Source organism: Petromyzon marinus, chromosome 65 (genome assembly GCF_048934315.1).
Source record: "Petromyzon marinus isolate PM22_M1 ecotype Great Lakes invasive population chromosome 65, UKy_Petmar_22M1.pri1.0, whole genome shotgun sequence".
In the NCBI taxonomy this organism is placed as follows: domain Eukaryota; kingdom Metazoa; phylum Chordata; class Hyperoartia; order Petromyzontiformes; family Petromyzontidae; genus Petromyzon; species Petromyzon marinus.
In genome coordinates, this window is record NC_133731.1 from 7334390 (window position 1) to 7356474 (window position 22085).

General features: G+C 55.6%; 1 protein-coding gene across 1 annotated transcript in view; it reads left to right on the plus strand.

Moving 5' to 3' along the window:
* The window catches only part of KCP (kielin cysteine rich BMP regulator), a 156601-nt gene that overhangs the window by 28165 nt on the left and 106351 nt on the right, over positions 1-22085 (plus strand). The window contains exons 5-7 of the mRNA XM_076054333.1: positions 4946-5018; positions 12238-13960; positions 15893-16025. Of these exons, the coding sequence (XP_075910448.1) occupies positions 4946-5018; positions 12238-13960; positions 15893-16025 (1929 nt within the window). The remainder of the gene's footprint in view (positions 1-4945; positions 5019-12237; positions 13961-15892; positions 16026-22085) is intronic.

Consider the following 22085-nt stretch of genomic DNA (forward strand, 5'->3'; position numbering starts at 1 on the left):
CTGTGGCTAATTGCACGTGTACTTACACAAGATCTAACCTAAAAAAGGTCTCTGTTATGGTTAATGTCGGTCGCGAAAGCCTCCTACGTGTTGAACGAACTCGGGTCGCCGGGTTCGTAGCGCAGAGCGCTTGACGCTTACACTACCGCTCCCCATAGACACTCACACACACTCACACACAAGACAAAGATTCCCCGTGTAGCCTATTAACAGAATGTTGGGGCGAATGCTGTTAGCGAGCACCTATGAAGGCCGGCACGGCACACGAATGGGTCGGTGGCCTTGCACCACGCCCGGCCGCCTTTGTCTTCCTATCGGCGATGATTTTACACACCGCACCAGGTACTTATTTGAGGCTGAGTCGACGTAAGGGAGGCCCATGACCGGTTCAGATAATCGTCACCGGTGTTGGCCGTGAGCGGGAATCGAACTCGGGTCGCCAGGTTTCATAGCGCAGCGTAGCGCTAACCGCTACACCACCGCTCCCCACACACACACACGGACGCTCACACACGGACGCACGTACACGCACGCACACACACGCACGCACACACACGCATGCACACACACGCACACACGGACGCACACACACGCACGCACACACACGCACGCACACGCACGCTCACACACGCACGCACACACACGCACGCACACGCACGCTCACACACGCACGCACACACACGGACGCACATGCACGCACGCACACGCACGCACACGCACGCGCACGCACGCACGCACGCGCGCGCACGCACGCACGCACGCACACACACGCACACGGACGCACACACACGCATGCACACACACGCACACACACGGACGCGCACACACGCACGCACACACACGCATGCACACACACGCACGCACACGCACACGCACACACACGCACGCACACGGACGCGCACACACGCACGCACACGGACGCACACACACGCACGCACACGAACGCACGCACGCACGCACACACACGCACGCACACACACGGACGCACACACACGCACGCACGCACACACACGCACACACACACACACACGCACGCACACACACGCACACACGCACACACACGCACACACACACACACACGCACGCACACACACGCACACACGCACACACACGCACACACACACACACACGCACGCAGGGCAAACCCTGACCTCTCGGGACGGCACATCAATTCACGCTGAGCCGTTCTTGGGCATTCTCGCTCGTAGATTGTACAACGGGAGCGTTCTGACACACACGTCTCGTCACGAGTGAGTGGGGTGGCGGTGGTGGCGGTGGTGGGTTGGGGGTGATTGACTGTGCACACACGGACCCGGGTCTGGAGTCTATCCCCCTTAATCCCCCCGTCTCTCGGATCGCTTCACGGACGCCCGCTGCCCGGCGTCCCTTGCGCACGCGACGGTGGCGGCGATGGCGGCGATGTGACGCGGTTCTTGTCGCTGCCGTGGTTCAGGTGGTCCCGTGGTTCAGGTGGTCCCGTGGTTCAGGTGGTCCCGTGGTTCAGGTGGTCCCGTGGTTCAGGTGGTCCCGTGCCAATGCCGAGGCTTAGCTGTTACTGCCACGACGAGAGAGGGAAAGTCCGTGTCGTGTCCCGCTGTGGGTTTACTATAGGGTCTCTGTGTATCCCTATGGGTCTCCATGTGTCATGTGAGTCTCTTATGTGCGTGAGTTTATATGCATCTCTATGAGTCTCTATGTGTCTGTGAGTTTAATTGTATCGCTATGAGTCGCAATGTATCTGTGAGTATTTGTCTCTATGAATCTCTATGTATCAGTGAGTTTATATGTGTCTCTATGAGTCTCTATGTGTCTGTGAGTCTCTATTTATCTCTATGAGTCTCTATGTATCTGTGAGTCTCTATTTATCTCAATGAGTCTCTGTGTATCTCTATGAGTCTCTGTGTATATCTATGAGTCTCTGTGTATCTCTATGAGTCTCTGTGTATCTCTATGAGTCTCTGTGTATCTCTATGAGTCTCTGTGTATCTCTATGAGTCTCTGTGTATCTCTATGAGTCTCTGTGTATCTCTATGAGTCTCTGTGTATCTCTATGAATCTCTGTACATCTCTATGAGTCTCTGTGTATCTCTACGAGTCTCTGTATCTCTATGAGTCTCTGTGTATCTCTATGAGTCTCTGTGTATCTCTATGAGTCTGTGTATATCTATGAGTCTCTGTGTATCTCTATGAGTTTCTGTGTATCTCTATGAGTCTCTGTGTATCTCTATGAGTCTCTGTGTATCTCTATGAGTCTCTGTGTATCTCTATGAGTCTCTGTGTATCTCTACGAGTCTCTGTGTATCTCTACGAGTCTCTGTGTATCTCTATGAGTCTCTGTGTATCTCTATGAGTCTCTGTGTATCTCTATGAGTCTCTGTGTATCTCTAGGGGTTTACTTTACCATCCACAGTTTTGGTTGCACCGCTGCATGCGAGCCAAAGGTTCCACTTGTCCACAGCTCCGATTCCCACACCCCCGATTAGCACGGTTGGCTACGTACGTTGCGAAATAAGTTCAACGCACGTACGTATGTACTGGACATCTGCAAAAAAAAAAGCTTCACAGTTAATCGGATTTCTCCTAGGTAAATAAATCATCTGAATCCGATTCTGAATTCACCCACGATGCATCATGTTTAAGGCTAAATTGAAGACAAATTCTATAACAGAGGTTTTTTTGTTGGGTTAGATCACGTGACTATGAATGTGTCGTTCAACCCAACGCTACTAGCACCGTGCCAATTCGGTACTCGTTCAGCACACCGGTGGTGTGTTGGAGAGTAAACCCACTACAACATTTGCAGTTCGAGTACTCGGGGTTTGCTCTCCAACACACAACCGGTGTACTGAACTAGTAACGAATTGGCACGTTCTGTTTGCGTGACAAACCTTACTAATTGGCTGTGTCGGGTGGTGGCGGGTCTAACGACACATTTATATTTACGCGATCTAACCCAATAAATAACCTCGATTATGGATAATATTGGTCACGAAAGCCGACGTGTTAAACTGAAGACAAATGAATGATCAGGCAGTGTGCGAAATATCTCAACTGAAGTGGACATCGAAGAGCGTGGTCTGAGCCATACCTTAGATTTCCGATTTTGTTATTTGTCGTGACCTCTGTCTAGACGGTTGTTTTTGAAAGTACAAAAATCAGCCCCGGCCATAGGAATATGGAATTTCAAACCGTGGGATCAGGACCGCACCTCGCGCTTCTGCCCTTAATCGTCGGTGCTTATCGGTGGCAAGGTCACGGGACAGGTCAAGAGGTCAACACGGCTAATCCGGAGTACGCTAGCGAGTCACCGATGGCTTCACACGAAAACACAAAAATTATCGCGTCAAACGTGCTTCTGCGCTTAATTTTGCCAAAACATTCCCCAGCTCCGTGGGTAGACTTTAAACTATCGCTGGGACGTTCCTCACGTGTGGCACGGTGGAGTCTGAGAAAGCGGCACCCGTCTTAACTGCGTGGGACCAGAGGCCCTGCCTGAGAGAAGGGCTGATCTCAATTCTAGTTCTCTGACATCCGCTTCCCGTGGGTCGCTCTCCAGCTCCGAGTGGACACTTCGCGTCCGTGCCAGAACATCGATGTTGCCCGCTCTGAATAAAGTTTCGGGGGGGAAATAAAATAAATGACGTACAAATAATAATAATAATAAACAAAATAAATGTTATAGCCTGATATAACTGTGCAGTCGCTCGCGCCAAGTACTTATTGAACGAGTTTCTGCGAAATAATGCGACGTATATTTCATGAACGTGCGTTATAGGTCCCTTCGGAGCGAGTCTCAAGCCTCGGTGATGCCTTTCCGGGTAAATAAAAATCCCTCATAGGGCAGTGGTTAGCCCGCCGCCGAGCTCGGAAGCCAGCATTCTGAGTATCATTCCCGATCACAGCCAACATCGGTGGGAGCACTGGGGGAGACAAAGGCGGCCGGGCGTGGTGCTGGCCAGCCACCCCCTCGTGTGCCGTGCCGGCCTTTGTAGGTGCTGCTACTCGCTGACAGCACTTGCCCCAGCGGTCTGTTATTAGGAAGCCACTTTCACTTTAAAATTTCGTTTTAAAACGAATTTCTTTGGAACTGCTTGTTGTTGTGTTTGGTGTTTTTGTCCTTTCACAGCACCTCCGATTAGCACGGCTGGCTGCGCACGGTGCGAAAGAAGTTAAACGCACGTACAAGGCTGTGTTGGGGATCTTTGTCTGAACGCCTCTCTGTCGCTCTGACGTAAACAAATATAGAGTTCAATTTTAATTTGCTATTTTATTTAGGGACTGTGTATCGTAATGTGTGTTGTATTGAGTATTGTATTGTGCATTGTATGATTTGTGTATTGTATTGCTCAGTCTATTGTGTGTTATATTGTGTATTGTATTGTGTATTGTATTGTACTGTGCATTGTATTGTGCAGTGTATTGTGTGTTGTATTGTATTGTGTATTGTATTGTGCATCATTTTGTATATCGTATTGTGTATTGTATTGTGTTGTGCATTGTGTTGTACTGCGTATTGTATTCTACAGTGTATTGTATTGTGTATTATATTATTGTGTATTGTAGTTTATTGTCTTTTATTGTGTATTCTATTGTGTTGTATTATTGTGTATTGTATTGTGTATTGTATTGTCTTGGTGTGGTCTGGGGCTGCTTTTGTTGTTCTGTTGTTGCCTTGCCCAAACTTGACAATTGGTGTACTTATGCACAGCACCATATCCTTCATCTATTTATTTAAAGCTCTTTCCTTACCTTTCCTATACTTTGCACTGCTATCGTGTTCATGTTTTCTCGTTTGTTGTTGAAACTTTCTGATCCCGTGCCCCGCTGACAGGACGTCTGCTAAGAAAAGAAAATGACGTAAAAAAACACAAAGAGCTTCACAGCTCATCGGATTTCTCCAGGACAGACGAAGATTCCCATTCTGACTGTGCCCCCTGTGCTCCAGGGCTACTGGCGAATGGCGAAGATCTTCCCGGGCGGACTCAGCCGCAGGCCATGGCACTGCCCGGGCCTCCAAGGTGACCCTTACCGCGACGGGGCAGCGGGGGGGAGGGGGGGAGGGGGCAGGGTGCGAGGGGGGGGGCTATCAATCAATCAAAGAGGCCCCCCCCCCAATACTGCAGTAAAATAGTCTGCAGAGAGGATTTACTGAGGAGGTTGGGTTTCTTCCCCCCCCCCACGTGCCCCCCCCTCCCCCCCCCCACGTGCCCCCCCTCCCCCCCCCCACGTGCCCCCCCTCCCCCCCCCCACGTGTCCTCCCCCCACGTGGCCCCCCCTCCCCATCCGGCTCGGCTCGGTCGGCCCGCAGTTTAGGGAGAGCGTAAAACAAAATAAATGTGCGCACGTGGGAATATTAATAAAGTTAAAAAAATAAAACCACGAGCGATTAATTAGGGACCCCCCCCCCCAAAAACTTCTTTACATAAAAACAACAACATCAAAACGGGCGCAGGTGGCAAGCCGCCGTTTCGGGCCGGCTCCTAATTGCCGGCGTCGGAGCGCTGAGCCAGCGCCGCCGCCGCCGCCGCCGCCGCCGCCGAGAGATTCCGCAGTTAAATTTGAGAGAAAAAAAATATTTTTTTTTTGGGTTAGGTGAGAGGCAAAGGAGCAGCGTCTGCAATTGCCGACTCACGCCACTGCCGGCAGAAGGGCCCTCTCCGCTGAGGCTCTCACCCCCTCTTGGGCAGAGGGTTTTTTTGTGGCCGGCGCTCTCCATCTCGAACGCTCTGTCGCGACGACCCTGCCCATCGTAGACTTGCAGAGCTTCTAGAGTTGAAGCTTTCGTGACTGCAAGGATCCATACTCTTTGGTTCTATTCGGTAAAGTCACGTAGGTAAAAAATAAAACAACAAAAATCACGACGTTTCGGGCCACAACACAAGTGGCCTTCATCAGGTGAAGGGACCAGACTGTCTCGAGGACAGCGCTGGAGTGGACAGCGCTGGAGTGGACAGCGCTGGAGTGGACAGCGCTGGAGTGGACAGCGCTGGAGTATCCACTAGACAGTCTGGTCCCTTCACCTGATGAAGGCCGCTTGTGTTGTGGCCGAAACGTCGTGATTTTTGTTGTTTTATTTTTTACCTACGTGACTTTACCGAATAGAACCAAAGAGTACTTGCAGAGCTGTTCGGCTGCGGTGAAATGTTCACGCGTTGGTCACGGGGCCCTTACCGGGTAAAATAAAAAAATAAATAGTTGAATGTATTTTTTTGTGTGGCTGGAGGTGCACCCGTTCGCACAGCTGCTGGGGGCCACGTGGGGGGCGGGGGGGGGGGGGAGATTTAAGAAAGTTGTGCCGTCGTTTCAAATGCCGCTCCGCCCGGGAGACTACGTACGTACTTGCATTGAACAACAAACTAAACCCAATAAGCGGTGGTAAATAAATGAGTTTGTCAATATAGACGATGAATTAACAGTGCGGTACTCCCCCACTGGCTTCCTAACATCGGAAGGAAGAGCGTTCCAGACGGCCGCAGAAGCGCATCTCAAAAGCGTTGCACGATGCGGTGACCGCCACCGTCTTTGTTCGATGGCTCAGCTAAAAGCCGCTGCTGCTGCTGCGAGGATGAGCAGAGTGTCGCGTGGTGGCGATGGTTTATAGCTCCTGGACGAGATTTCACGGCGAGGTGTTGTGGTTCATTCGCGGCAAGCAAAATCGAGCTGGAATCCGAACCGGCGACCTCGGAATCGCGAGTTCCAGCGCGATGACCGTGTCGCCACGTGGCATTTTCCTTAAAACCTAACTTCTTAAATTCAACAACAACAACAGCAAACACACGAAGCCACCACCGCGAGCGAAGCTCCAGGTTGGGAAGCGGCAGCCCGTGGGGGCAGCGGACGTCCGCGCGCGACAAGAACTCCCGACCCTGAAAGCCGACGGCGGCGACCTGCGTGGCGCGGAGAGCGATCCCCGGGGACTCCGCCGCGCGATGATGGAGCGTGGCGCGACGGGACGATGGGGAGGAGGAGGGCCGGTCGGCGGCGCCAGGGGGCTGAGCCACCGCCCACGGATCCCCCACCACCCCCACAACCTCCCCCCCCCCCCCCTCCCGCTACCGACTGCGATAAGTCACCGAGGGAAGCGACGTAAAGCAGTCGGGCTGATTGATGAGCCAGCAGTCACCGATTCAGTCCGGTCACTCGCTCGCTCGCTCGCTCACTGTCGGCCAGTCGCCTCCTTGCGACTCTTCTCTAGCTACTACCATGGTGATTGCTCCCACGAACTTTACTCACCGATTCAGTCCGGTCTCGTGCTCGCTGACACGGCCAGATGTTTTCTTTTGTCGAAGGTAAATCATTGAAAACACAAACGAAGCACGGGGCAACGTAAGTAACAACTTAACTTATATATCTTATTATTTTATTGTTTCCCTTCAACGTGACTTTACCGAAAGAGCTAAGAATATGAATTACTGCAGTCACGAAAGCTTTAAATCAAAACTTAACTTTGTTTCATTAAACCCTCTGTGTAGTTATTGACATTGTAATTTTTCGATTTAAAGCTTTCGTATAATTGGTTCTTTCGGTAAAGTCACGTAGAAGGGAAATAATGAAATAAAACAATAAAACAGAGCTGCCTTTCCGACAGCTCTGTTCTTCACCTGAGGACGGCTGCTTGCGTTGTGGCCGAAACGTCGTGAGAATTTTATTGTTTTATTTGTATTTTATTATTTCCCTTCTACGCGACTTTACCGAAAGAACCAAGAACTTTGTAATTTTTGTTTTAAGGATTGAGAACCCAAGGGGTGCAAGGCTGCAGTTAAAGGTGAAGCAGCACAGCTCTGCTGAGCTGGTCAGCCCGGCAGTGATCTCGACACATTCCGCCGCCGGAGCGCGGGACGGCGTTTGCCCCGCTGTCTTCTCTTCGTGATTCCGGCGGCGGCGGCGGCGGTGGCGGTGGGGGGGGCCCTTGAGCTTCCTGGGTGCCCGGAGCTTTTGCTTCCCCCCCCCCCAACGCCCCTCCCCTCTCTCTCTCTCTCTCCGTCTCCTCGCGCTGTGCCTCTCTCCCCTTCCCAGCTGGCCTCGTCGCGTTCCGCGGCGGGGCGGTGTTTCGTTACGCGCTTTGTATCGAATTACGTTCGCCTTCACCAGTCATGCGCTCGGAGCACACGTGCGTACACGTGCGTGCGCGTGCACGCACGTGTACGTGCGCGGAGGGCAGCGGGGCGACGCTCACAACAACGAGCGGAGCGCCGGGCGGATAAAGCGCAGCGAGTTGGCTCGGTGGGCGGTGGGGAGGGGGGGAGCACAGTCGGTCCACCCCACGGCACCACACGGGTCCGTCCCGTGACCTCCTGTCAGCGGCGAGCCTTCCACACTTCACGTGGCCTCAATGTGCACCTAGCCTGGCACAAGCGCCGTGGTGATGTCAGAGCCGCTGCTGCTGCTGTTGTGCGTGCGTGCGGTGCTGACGGAGCCGCAGCGAAACGTCGGACACCGCGCCAACAACTCAGTCGCTCTGACGCTGCGACGCAACTCTTCGCAGCGGTCAGGGGGAGCCCTCTGAGACTCTGCGCGACCCTCCCGCGTGATACACGGTGGTACGCGGTGGTACGTGCAGGCTCATGTTCAACATGAGTGTGCGCGTATGACCGCGCGTAGCGGTACCCGGCGGTACGCGCGAACTCGTGTTCAACACGAGTCCGCGCGTGCATCCGCGCGTGCCTGCGCGCGCCAGCCGCCAGCACATGTTTAAGCTTTGTCTGAAAAATAAAAAAAAAGAAGTTAATTTTGAGCGGCACCCAGGAGTAAATTGAAGCAAGATGGTGCGAGCCGGTCCCCCCGCTTTGTTCCCGTGCCTCGCGTCCCTCGGGAGGGGGTTTATTTGATTCGTACGACGCCCGAGCCCTCTTATGCACGACACGCATCGACACCAAGACAAAGATCCCACACTCCGCCCGTGTAGCCTGCGCGCGCAGTTGGGGCAAGTGCTGCCGGCGACCGCCTATTAAGGCCGGCACGGCGCTCGTCGGGATCGCGCGGTCAACGGCGCCACGCCGGGGCCGTCTTTTGCCCCCTCTCCCCCCCGGGTGCGTCCGATCACTCGCGTGAGGCCGAGTCGACCTAGGGGAGGCCCAGGACGGGTTCAGATGATCGCCGGTGGCCGTGAGCGGGTGTCGAACTCGCGTCGCCGGGGTTCGTAGCGACTGCGCGCTCACCGCGACACCACCGCTCCCCCACCCTTGCATTGATACACACAGATAGATCGATACACAGAGAGAGAGATGGAGAAAAACAGCAGATCAGGCTGAGCTGTCAATGCTTTAACTGCCTGCGATTAAACCGGGTCTCAGTCGGGTCACCAATAACCACGTTAACTTTGGCTCTTTTGCACTCAATCTGGCTACGATAAAACTCTGAGAATTGGATATCGGTCGAGATAGGGCAGCGTGTTTCCCACCCGCTGTGCCACGTGAGAGCAGTGATCATCGCACAATAGGCAAACCCATTGACTAGAACGCCTCTTTACCACGGTCATTGGTTCCACGAAACTGGTCGTTACGCGGGTAGAGGAAATGCACGTTAAAGGCCTCATTCGTTCCGATAGCATCGAAAGTTACCCCTTTTTCACCCAAAAAAACCTACTTAATAATATTTTAAACAATGGATATCAATACATAAATATACTAACAACATTATAAACAGGTAATATTAAAAGAAACACGGTTAATCGATGCATTATTTAATATTTACTGTACCTACAACAGCCCGTCTTTAACGGGGGAATGGTCAGTTAGTGAACACATTGGGCTCTATGGAGGCACTACACTACACTATACACTACACTATACAATACACTATTATACACTACAGTGTAGTGTATAGTAGTGTAGTGTATTCACTACACTACTATACACTACACTACTATACACTACACTATACACTACACTATACACTGCACTACACACTACTCTACACTGCACTATACACTAAACTATACACTACACTATGCACTACTATACACTACACTATACACTACACTATGCACTACTATACACTACACTATACTACTATACACTACACTATACACTACTATACACTACACTATACACTACACTATGCACTACTATAGACTACACTATACACTACACTATACACTACTATAGACTATACTATACACTACACTATGCACTACTATACACTACACTATACACAACACTATGCACTACTATACACTACTATACACTACACTATACACTACTATATACTACACTATGTATTACTATACACTTCACTATACACTACACTATACACTACTATACACTACACTATACATTACACTATGCACTACTATACACTACACTATGTACTACTATACACTATACTATACACTAGACTAATATACACTACACTATACACTACTATACACTACACTATACACGACACATTGGGCTGTATGGAGGCCCATCGTTAAGCGATTAGTCGTCAACAGGGGTGGTCGTTATGGAGGGGGGGGGGGGGGTCCCACTGTATGTGTTTGTCTGTCATGCGGCGATCGCTCCTCTCACGTGGCCACGGCGAGGGTGGGAAACTCGCTGCCCTCTTGGTGGCGTGACGATGAGAGAGGCCGCTTGGAAGGAGGAGGAGATGCCAGGAGTGGCTCTGCGTCGTCCGCTTCCCCGTTCCGCTCCGTTCCGCCGGGCCGGTCACCGCGACTCCGATCGTGGCCGCCGGGAGAAAAAAAAAACAAATCAGAAAGACAAAATGGTTTCTGGAAAGAAGCTCACGTGGACAAAGACAAAGACCCGCTCCTGCCACTCCCGTATAATCTTCACAGATTGCTCGTGCGCTACACGTGGCTGTTCGCGAACACCATATGGACAGACAGACGAACACACAGACACACGCAAACGCGCAGAGATGGAGAGACGCACTGGTGGACGGACAGCCAGACAGGCAAATGTACGGACGGACAGACAGACGGACAGACGCACTGATGGACGGACAGCCAAACAAACAGACATACAGATTGAAAGATGGACAGACGGACAGACAGACGCACGGATGGATGGATGGTCGCAACGGACATATTTAACCGTGCTCCTACCACCCACACACGAGCCAGGCTTTTTATTCTCTTTTCAAAGCAACGCAAGAATCAGAAAGACAACAGAATGTCCTCCGCATGGAGGAGGGGTGATGGGCAGGGGGGGGGGAGGTCACGACCTCTCGCGACGCCTCCCACTCACGCCCGTCGCGATGCGTCTCCCGTCGACCGAGAAAGTCGCGGCCCCACGTGCAGCGGCCGCTGCGAACGGCCGTTCCCGCTGGGCCGCCCGCTCGCGGCCACGGCTCCTCCGGCCGCCCCCGGCCGCCCGTTCGTAACTCGTCACTCGAATCGCGACGAACGCGCGGCTGAACACCGGCACCCCGGCGCGGACTCTCATCCCAACGCTGAACCCTAGCGCCGACACCAACCCTGACCCTAACCCCAACATCCTGCGTGCCGTGTTGGCCGCGTGCGGCGCGAAAAAAGATCGGCGTGCGTGCGCACGCCGCTTGCTCCGTACGCGAGGCCACCGGCAGAGCGTGCGTCGCCGCACGGCGCTCTCGGATGCGCTTCTGCGGCCGCAAGTGAACGAACAACGCCTCGCTGTTGATCTCGTCAAGGGACATAAACCACCATGGTGCGACACTCCGGTCGTCCTCGTAGTAGCAGTGGCTTTTGGCTAAACCATCGAACAAAGACGGTGGTCACCGCACCGCCGCGCGCTTTCAGATGCACTTCTAGTGCAGCCTCGATGGGTCTTCATGGGTCTCTGGGGGTCTCTGTGGGTTTCAATGGGTCTCTTGCTTCCGATATTAGGAAACCGCTGGGAGCAAATGCACTTGTAAATCACCTAGATTGAAAACTGATTTCTTTAGAACCGCTTTGTCTGTTTAGTTTGTTGTCCTTCGCCCGCGCCTCCGATTAGCGCAGTTGGCTACGTACGGTGCAAAAGAAGTCCAACATATATGCATACATACAACTGTGTGTCAATCCACTGCTGGATGAAGGCCTCCCCAGACCGTTCGGATATCACTCGCCACTGATGTTAGCCATGGTCAGGAATCGAACTGAGGCCGCCGGGTTCATAGCACATAGTCATAGACACTGCGCAATGCTCCACCCCGTACTAGGTGACATACAGTCTCACATCTGTACGGGCAGCCTTGCAACCCACTTGCTGTACTGTAGGACCCCTGGTGGCAAACTGAGCTTCTGCGCATGATGAAAATTCCTCGCTTGTTTTCCAGATGAAGACCTCGGTCCAAAACCCCAAGGGACCGCCACTAACAGCACGGTCAGCCCCACGACCCCACGACCCACGACCCCGCGACTCACGACCTCTCCACGCCCTATGACTCCGCCGCGCCCTACGACCCCACATCGCCCTACGACCCCACCACGCCCTACGACCCCACCACGCCCTACAACCCCACCACGCCCTACGACCCCGCCTAGCCGTACGACCCCGCCTACGACTCCACGCCCTGTGACCCCTCGCCTTACAACACTGCCTACAACCCCGCGCCCCACGACCCCGCGCCCCATGACCCCGGGCCCCACGACACCGCGCCCTACAACCCCGCGCCCTACGACCCTGGCACCGGTGACCACGGAACTCGACGGCACCTCCGTGATGACGACGACAACAGTGGCAGCGAGCGATGAAGACGACGACGACGGACTTCGCCTGCCGCCGGCGCCGGACTCATCGCTCGTCGAGACGTCGGTCCTGGACGGGGTCACGGGGGCGGCCGAGGGCGGAGGTCGCGTTGAGAGCGACGGCACGGACTCGGCGAGCGCCGCGGACGTCTTCGGAGAGTTCCCCGAGGCCCCAGGCCTCGGCCCGGTGAGTGACCTCGACGATGGCGGCGGCGACGACGTCATTGGTGGAAGGGCCTGGCCTTCGTTCCACCGCGTCTCCCATGAAGATCGGATGGCGACGACCACGGAACGCCCTGATGCGGAAGCTTGGGGAGGAACTGCCGACTTGACTCGTGACCCCGGCCGTGACCCCGGCCGTGACCCCGGCTCCAAACTCGAGCCATCGATGGACGCTGGCTCGCAACAACTGGACGGCCGATGGTCCGGCATCGTCGGTGCCACGCGGCCCGTTTCAGACGAGCGGCTCGCTGGGGGCTTTCAAGTGGACGACGGCGACGACGGCGGCGGCGATGGCGGTGACGGTGGCGACGGCGGTGACGACGGTGGCGACGGTGGTAACGGTGACGATGGTGGCGACGGTGGTAACGGTGACGATGGTGGCGACGGTGACAACCGTGACAATGGCGGCGACGGCGGTGATGGCGACGATGCTCGTGAAGCTCGTCCGCCGGTTGGCGAAGTGGAGGAGGACGCCGACGGGAAGACGGGGCCGGGATTTGCCGGTCCCCCGGGCTCGGCGCGTCACCACGCGCCGATCTCTCGATTCCGCCCGGCGGACCCGCCCCGCCCACGCGGCGACGAGGTGGCGACGGCGGCGGCGGCGGATGACGACGACGATGAGAGGCACCCCCTCCCGGTGGACGACACGCGACTGGGGAACGACGACGAGGTGCACGGCGAGGTGGACGACGAGGTGGACGACGAGGTGGACTACGCGCTGTATGGGCCGCGGGGCTTGGAGCCCGACGCCGAGCTGGACTACTACCCCGACGACATCCACGATGAGAGAGACGATGACGGCGACAGCGGCGGTGTCGAGCGAGGAGGAGGTGGACGAGGAGGAGGAGGAGGTGGGGGCGGTGGGTACGCCCAGAGGCACGATGTGGAAGCGTTCAACCTGGCGTCGAGGGAGGTGAAGCTTCGCGGAGGCCGGCACCGTGGCATGGACCGAGATGGCGGCGATGGCGGCGGTGGTGGCGGTGGTGGCGGTGGCGGTGGTGGTGGTGGACGCGTCGGGAGTCACGGTTCTCCTCTGCTGGCGGACCAGGGGGTTGGCGGTGACGGTGGCGGTGATGGGGGGGCAGACAGGTGAGTGTGTGGGGGGGGGGGGGGCAGGGTTTGGCACGGTGCTCCAGATGAACCGAAGCAATGTTTTGGTTTACCAGGTAAGGCCCCACTAAGCTCTACAGATATGTACCAGAAGCGACGTGGCCACCACAAATGATAGCTCAACGAAGTGGGCTCATCTTCACCGCGCGCAGATTCATAGCGGCCAGGCACTCTGAAGGCGTGACGTCGATTCTAAATGTGGAGGGAAAAACCAGAGGACCCGGAGAAAAATCCACGGTGAGAACACGCAAACTCCAACTATACAGCAGGCGTCGTCAGGGTCGGGATAAACCCACGACCTCCTGTATACCAGGCGAGGTAGTTAACATCTCCTAGCCACCGTGATGATGATGAGAGAGAGAGACACGCCAACTCCAACCATACAGCAGGCGTCGTCAGGGTCGGGATAAACCCATGACCACCTGTATACCAGGCGAGGTAGTTAACATCTCCTAGCCACCGTGATGATGAGAGAGAGAGAGACACGCCAACTCCAACTATACAGCAGGTGTCGTCAGGGTCGGGATAAACCCACGACCACCTGTATACCAGGCGAGGTAGTTAACATCTCCTAGCCACCGTGATGATGATGAGAGAGAGAGACACGCAAACTCCAACTATACAGCAGGCGTCGTCAGGGTCGGGATAAACCCATGACCGCCTGTATACCAGGCGAGGTAGTTAACATCTCCTAGCCACCGTGTTGATGATGAGAGAGAGAGAACACGCAAACTCCAACTATACAGCAGGCGTCGTCAGGGTCGGGATAAACCCATGACCGCCTGTATACCAGGGGAGGTAGTTAACATCTCATAGCCACCGTGTTGATGATGAGACAGAGAGACACACAAACTCCAAATATACAGCAGGCGTTGTCAGGGTCAGGATTGAACCCATGACCTCCTGCGCACCAGGCAAGGTAGTTAACAACCCGCCACCGTGGCAGTTAATACTCAGATGAGGTCTTGGGTTACCCGTGTGTGTCTGTGTGTGTGTCTGTGTGTGTGTATGTGAAGCGGTAGTGTTGTGGTTAGCGCTACGCTGCGCTACGAACCCGGAAGCCCGAGTTCGATTCCCGCTCACGTCCAACACCAGTGACGATTATCTGAATCGGTTCAGGGCCTCCCGTAGATCAACTCAGCCTCAAATGAGTACCTGGAGCTATGTGTAAACATCAGCACTGGGGAGACAAAGGCGGGCGGGCCCGGTGCTGGGGTGTGTGGTGCGTGTAATGCGTGTGGCAAGTGTGGTGCGTGTAGTGTGTGTGGCAAGTGTGGTGTGTGTAGTGTGTGTGGTCTGTGTGGTGTGTGTAGTGTGTGTGGCAAGTGTGGTGTGTGTAGTCTGTGTGGTGTGTGCAATGTGTGTGGTCTGTGTGGTGTGTGCAGTGTGTGTGGTCTGTGTGGTGTGTGTAGTGTGTGTGGCAAGTGTGGTGTGTGTAGTGTGTGTGGTCTGTGTGGTGTGTGTAATGTGTGTGGCAAGTGTGGTGTGTGTAGTGTGTGTGGTCTGTGTGGTGTGTGCAGTGTGTGTGGCAAGTGTGGTGTGCGTAGTGTGTGTGGTCTGTGTGGTGTGTGCAGTGTGTGTGGCAAGTGTGGTGTGTGTAGTGTGTGTGGCAAGTGTGGTGTGTGCAGTGTGTGTGGTCTGTGTGGTGTGTGCAGTGTGTGTGGTCTGTGTGGTGTGTGCAGTGTTGTGGTCTGTGTGGTGTGTGCAGTGTTGTGGTCTGTGTGGTGTGTGCAGTGTGTGTGGTCTGTGTGGTGTGTGCAGTGTGTGTGGTCTGTGTGGTGTGTGTGTGTGGCTGGGCATGGTGCTGGCCTCCCACCCCCTCGTGTGTCGTGCCGGCCTTCGTAGGTGCTCGCCGACAGCGCTTGCCTCCGACAGTCTGTTAAGGCTCCAGGGGGTGTCTTTGTGGTGCAGGCTAGACACGGACGCGGTGGCGCGCGTCGCTGCCCGCCCTCCCCTGTCGTCCGGAGACACGGCTGGCCGCTTGTCCCGGCTGGAGCAGGAGTTCCAGGGCCTCGCCACCATGCTGGACATGCTCAAGGCTCAGGTACACGCGGGCGTCTGTGTCTCAACCCGTGCGTGTATGTTGGTGTGTACCTGGTGCGGCGTGTAAGCATCGTCACTGGGGAGACAAAGGCGGCCGGGCGTGGTGTTGGCCACCCACCCCCTCGTGTGCCATTCCGGCCTTCATAGGTGCTGCTCGCTAACAGCACTCGCCCCAACAGTCTGTTGAAAGCGGTGGTTAGCGCCCTGCGCTACGAAGCTTCCCATCACCGGCGACGATTATCTGAACCGGTCCTGGGCCTCCCCTAGGTTGACTCAGTGAGTATTTGGTGCGGTGTGCTTCCCTGAGTCGGAACCGGCACCGGCTTGCCAGAGTTGCCGATCATAAACGGCGAACGAAGATATAAGAGACTCGTGGAGCGAAACGTCGGACAGCGCACCAAGCAACCGTGCAGTCTGTTGTCTTTCCCCCGCACCTCCGATTAGCACGGTTGGCTACGTACGGTGCGAAAGAGGTTCAACAAACATACATTGACTCACACAGAGACCCATAGACTCACACAGCGACCCATAGACTCACACAGAGACCCATAGACTCACACAGAGACCCATAGACTCACACAGAGACCCATAGACTCACACAGAGACCCATAGACTCACACAGAGACCCATAAACTCACACAGAGACCCATAAACTCACAGGGACCCATAGACTCACACAGAGACCCATAGACTCACAGGGACCCATAGACTCACACAGAGACCCATAGACTCACAGGGACCCATAGACTCACACAGAAACCCATAGACTCACACAGAGACCCATAGACTCACACAGAGACCCATAGACTCACACAGAGACGCATGGACTCACACAGAGACCCATAGACTCACACAGAGACCCATAGACTCACACAGAGACCCATAGACTCACACAGAGACCCATAGACTCACAGGGACCCATAGACTCACACAGAGACCCACAGATTCACACAGAGACCCATGGACTCACACAGAAACCCATAGACTCACACAGAAACTCACAGTCTGTTCTCTTTCCCCCACACCTCTGATTAGCACGGTTGGCTACGTACGTTATGAACCAAGTTCAACGTGCGTACACACACACGTACCCAGTAAACATGCCGACGTCGGCGGGCCAACGTTGGCGTTTGGTCGGAACCGTCGGCCCAGCGACGTTCACGTGTTGACTGGGCCGCGTGGGAGTGCCGAGGGGGACGTCGTCATTTGCCGGGAATCTGTTCGAGCGTGCCAGGTCGACATAACGCGTCCCGCACCGCAGCAGCTGCGTCCGATATTCAATCCGTTGCCGCGCGTGTTTTATATATATATGTGTTTTTTTTAACGTAATTCTCTGCTGGGTAAAGATTTAAAACAAAACAGCAAAGGCAGATTCCCACCAAAATAAATCTCGAGAATGAAAGACGTCCAAGATATTCTTCGCAGTCGTGGAGCTGCGTTATTAAATTCCTCCGCTCGATGCTGTGGGGGGGGTGGGGGGTGGGGTGGGGGGGTGAGCCACAACGTCAGCTGTGGCCGGCTTCTACCACGCGGGTTGTCTTTTTGGCCGACGTTTGCGCCAGGCGTCACGTGGAGTTCATCGCTTCAGATCTGTCAGCGCAGCAAGCGCTGGGGCTGCCCTCCCTCTCTCTGTGTGTGTGTCCAGCGCCAGCAGCGGCAGTAATTCTGCTGCTGCTGCTGCTGTGTTGAGGTCAGGGCGCGATTTGTACGCACGCGTGCGTATGTACCAGCAAGTTGGCACAGGTGGCACATCGGCCAGTCATCTCAGTCAGTCGACCCGTGGCACCTGCGTCTGCCCCTCGACACTTCACGTGGCCTCGACGTGCACGTAGCCTGGCACAGGCACCACGGTGACATCACCGCCACTTTAGTGGCGAATAGCGGTTGTTGTTGTTGTTGTTGTTGTCGGCGAGCCGAGTTCCATTCCCCGCTCGCGACCACCATTCGTGGCAAAACATCTAAACTCGGTCACAGGACTGCCCAAGGTCGACTCAGCCTCAGACGAGCACCGAGTGCGCTGCGTGACCATCGGCACTGGGGAGACAAAAGCGGCCAACCGCTGTGCCGGCCACCCGACCCCCGTCTCACGCGCCGTGCCGGCCTTCGTAGGCGCTTGCTCGCGAACAGCGCTCGCCCCGACGGTCTTGTCAACGCTGTACGGGGGGGGGGTGTTACGTAATAATAATAGTGTTTAAAATGAAAACGGCTTGGACCTCGGCACCGCCTATGCGGTGCACGGAGAGACCGCGTTGACGCTGACGAATGCCTCGCGTTGTTTTGGTTACAGTTGTGGCCACGCTCCACTTGCCGACGCAGGACGCTTCGTTATCCGCGAAGTGTTTACGTTTCGCACCGAGGGCATCGTTCACGGCGATGCCAATCGGGGCGCCGCGGTGGCTGGGAGATGTTAACTACCTCGCCTGGGTACGCAGGAGGTCGTGCGTTCCATCCCGACTGCTGCTGGATATTTTGACTTTGCGTGTTTCTCTCTCTCTCTCTCGCCGTGATCGCGAGAGAGAGAGAGAGAAACATTCGGAGTCAACATCGCCACGCGTTTCATAATATTTTGGCCGATGTCAATTTCCGCGCGATAAGCCGCTTCGTTGAGCCATCGTTCGCGACGGCTGGGTGGCTTCTGCGAACGAGCTACGCAGCTCAGTGGGGCCTTAAACGGCAAAATTAAAAAACAAAAAATTGTTTATAGTTTGAGTTTAGTTTCGTCTCACCATCGCTCGACAAGTCGTGATGCACGGAAGCGCGTGGGGGGGAGGAACCGCGGACGAGCGGGGAAGGCAGCAGTGAGCTGCCTTCCCCCGCTCTGCAGTCCGCTCTGTATGTTGAGATGATTTCGGCCAATAGGAGCGAGAGTGTTCATAGCGTGGTGGGGAGGCTATCGGGGCACTCGGGAAGAGAGAATCTACGCGTGTGTTCAAGGTGGGGGGGGGGGGGGGGGGGGGCAGCGCTCTATTTCAGTACCGATGGGACAGATGGATATTAGTCCACGCTGTTGTGTCAGCTGGCATGTATGTACGGTTGATAATCGATTATCCGGCACTGCACGATTATCCGGGCTGCTTCCAGCATGATCGGCGGTCCCGGGCCGACCCCGCAGCAACCGGCAAAACCGCCCCAAAAGCTGTTAACCAGCCCGGCGATCGCCGGCATGTACGTGTGTCACATCAGTGTATCATACGCCTGATTTCAGTGTCAAATATTGCATAGGCTACATTGTACACCACGTACTGCACAACTTAAACAGTGACAACACTGCACGTATATATATATACACATCGCCCCATGATGCAGGGTCTTCGAGATTGGAGTGGTTGGAACGGTTCAGTGCATACGGTCACTTTCTGCAGCAGGACATTTATTCGCGTCCATTTGTATGTTCATCTATGTCAATTTCACACAGTAAACATATTTGAAACACAAAAAACACACACACACACCTACAAACGTAATGTCGTGCAAGAATGTGCAACATTCAGCTGTTTTTAAAATGACAATCCATTTCACGTGGTCATCCGGCGTTTTGCAAAATCCCGCGCCCCCTCGCCGGACCACCGACGATGGACCGCACGTTGTAATTGCTCATTAACGTAACATTCTGGAGTTTGGGGGGGGGAGAGACAATCCAAGGATTAGAGTGGGGAGCAGTGACAGTGGCCCAAACAGACCGGCCGCCCCCGTCCGGAAGACGCAGATGTCCCGGCGGATTGCCCGGCGATGGCAGCGATGCGGTCAACGGCGATGCGGTCAGTGCGATGCGGCAACGGTGCCGATGCGCATCCCGGAGTTGCTCACCGGCGGCGGGGAGTCACGGCGTCTCCCTGCCGCGCGCAGCGCCACGTGACCGGCACGCGCGCACGGCGATTCTCAGCCTTGTCCAGACCACCGACTCAGCAGAGGGCCCCAAAGCGTGGCTGTATTATTATTGTTGTTGTTGTTGTTTAGACCCCAGCTATGTTGAGTCGGTGACCTGAGCAAGGCCGAGAGCGCATTGTACATCGAACGTGGTGGTCACATGTATGTTGGACTTCTTTCATACCGTACGTAGCCTACCGTGTTAATCGGAGGTGCGGGGGAAGGACAACAAACTATTGCTCTCTATGTGAGTCTGTGGGTCTTTGTGTGAGTCTATGGGTCTCTGTGTGAGTCTATGGGTCTCTGTGTGAGTCTATGGGTCTCTGTGTGAGTCTGCGGGTCTCTGTGTGAGTCTATGGGTCTCTGCGTGAGTCTGTGGGTCTCTGTGTGAGTCTATGGGTCTCTGGCTGAGTCTATGTACGTACGTCTGTTGAACTTCTTTCGCACCGTACGTAGCCTACCGTGCCAATCGGAGGTGCTGGGATCTAGGCATGATGGCTAGGGGGTGGGGGGGGGCTCTGTGTGGAGCGGGTGGTGGGGGGGTGCTACTTGCTCGTGAACAGTAATGGGTTGTAATCCTTCCTCGTGTGGTTCACGTCGACGCCGTAGAGCCACGGTGGGTCACTTCGCACCGTGGCGGAAGTGCGCGGTCGCGTCGTGCCGAGTTTGCATCACCGGCTGGCTGGGTCGGGAATCTAACTTGTGGGCAGGGTGTTTGCTGGCCAAGTGACAGACCCCCCGGCGCGACCCCCCCCCCGCCCCCCCCCAGTGGCTGTGCTGTCGCCTGACGCTGACCTCCTTTTGCTCGTCGCTATTTTTGTTGTTGCTCACAAAATTAATGAACGTTTTGAATGGCGCCCGCGCGCCAAAAAAAAATTCCTCGGGCTCGGTGAACCGTGGTGGTGGTGGTGGCGGCGGCGGTGGTGGTAGTGGTGGTGGTGGTGGCGGTGGTGGTGGTGGTGGTGTGGCGGTGGTGGTGGTGGTGGCGGTGGTGGTGGTGGCGGTGGTGGTGGTGGCGGTGGTGGTGGTGGCGGTGGTGGTGGTGGTAGTAGTGGTGGTGGTGGGTGGCGGTGGTGGTGGTGGTGGTGGCGGTGGCGGCGGTGGTGGTGGCGGCGGTGGTGGTGATGGTGAAAGTGGTTGGGAGGAATGTGAGTGTGGGTGAGTGTGGGTGGAGTGGTGAGTGGGGGTGAGTGGTGAGTGGGGGTGAATGGTGAGTGGGGGTGAGGTGGGTGGTGGGTGGTGGTGGTGGGTGGTGGTGAGTGGGGTGGGTGGGTGAGTGTGGGTGAGTGTGAGTGAGTGTGGGTGAGTGGGGGTGAGTGAGTGTGGGTGGGTGAGTGTGGGTGAGTGTGAGTGGGCATGAGTGAGTGAGTGTGGGTGAGTGAGTGTGGGTGAGTGAGTGTGGGTAAGTGAGGGGTGAGTGTGGGTGAGTAGTGAGTGTGGGTGAGTGAGTGAGTGTGGGTGAGTGAGTGTGGGCGAGTGTGAGTGGGGGTGAGTGAGTGTGGGTGAGTGAGTGAGTGTGGGTGAGTGAGTGTTAGTGTGGGTGAGTGTTAGTGGGGGTGAGTGTGGGTGAGTGAGTGTGGGTGAGTGAGTGTGGGTGAGTGTGAGTGGGGGTGAGTGAGTGTGGGTAAGTGAGGGTGAGTGGGAGTGGGAGTGAGTGAAGGGTGGTGGAGTGTGGTGGGTGAGTGTGGGTGAGTGTGGGTGAGTGTGAGTGGGGGTGAGTGAGCAGGGGTGAGTGAGTGGGGGTGAGTGGGGGTGAGTGTGAGTGAGTGGTGGTGGAGGTGAGTGAGTGGGTGTGAGTGGTGAGCGAGTGTGGGTGAGTGGGGGTGAGTGAGTGGGGGTGAGTGGGGTGGAGTGAGTGGGGGTGAGTGGGGTGGTGAGTGGGGGTGAGTGAGTGGGGGTGAGTGAGTGGGGGTGAGTGAGTGGGGGTGAGTGGGGGTGAGTGAGTGGGGGGTGAGTGGAGCAGGTGGTGATGTGAGTGGTGTGTGAGTGAGGGTGAGTGGGGGTGGTGAGTGGGGGTGAGTGTGAGTGAGTGGGGAGTGGAGGTGAGGTGTGGGTGTGTGTGGTGAGCGAGTGAGGAGTGAGGGGAGGGTGAGTGGGGGGGTGGGAGTGGGGTGAGTGAGTGGGGGAGTGGGGGGGAGGGAGTGGGGGGACGGGGTGAGTCGAGGAGAAGTAGGAGGGGGGGGGGGGGGGGAAG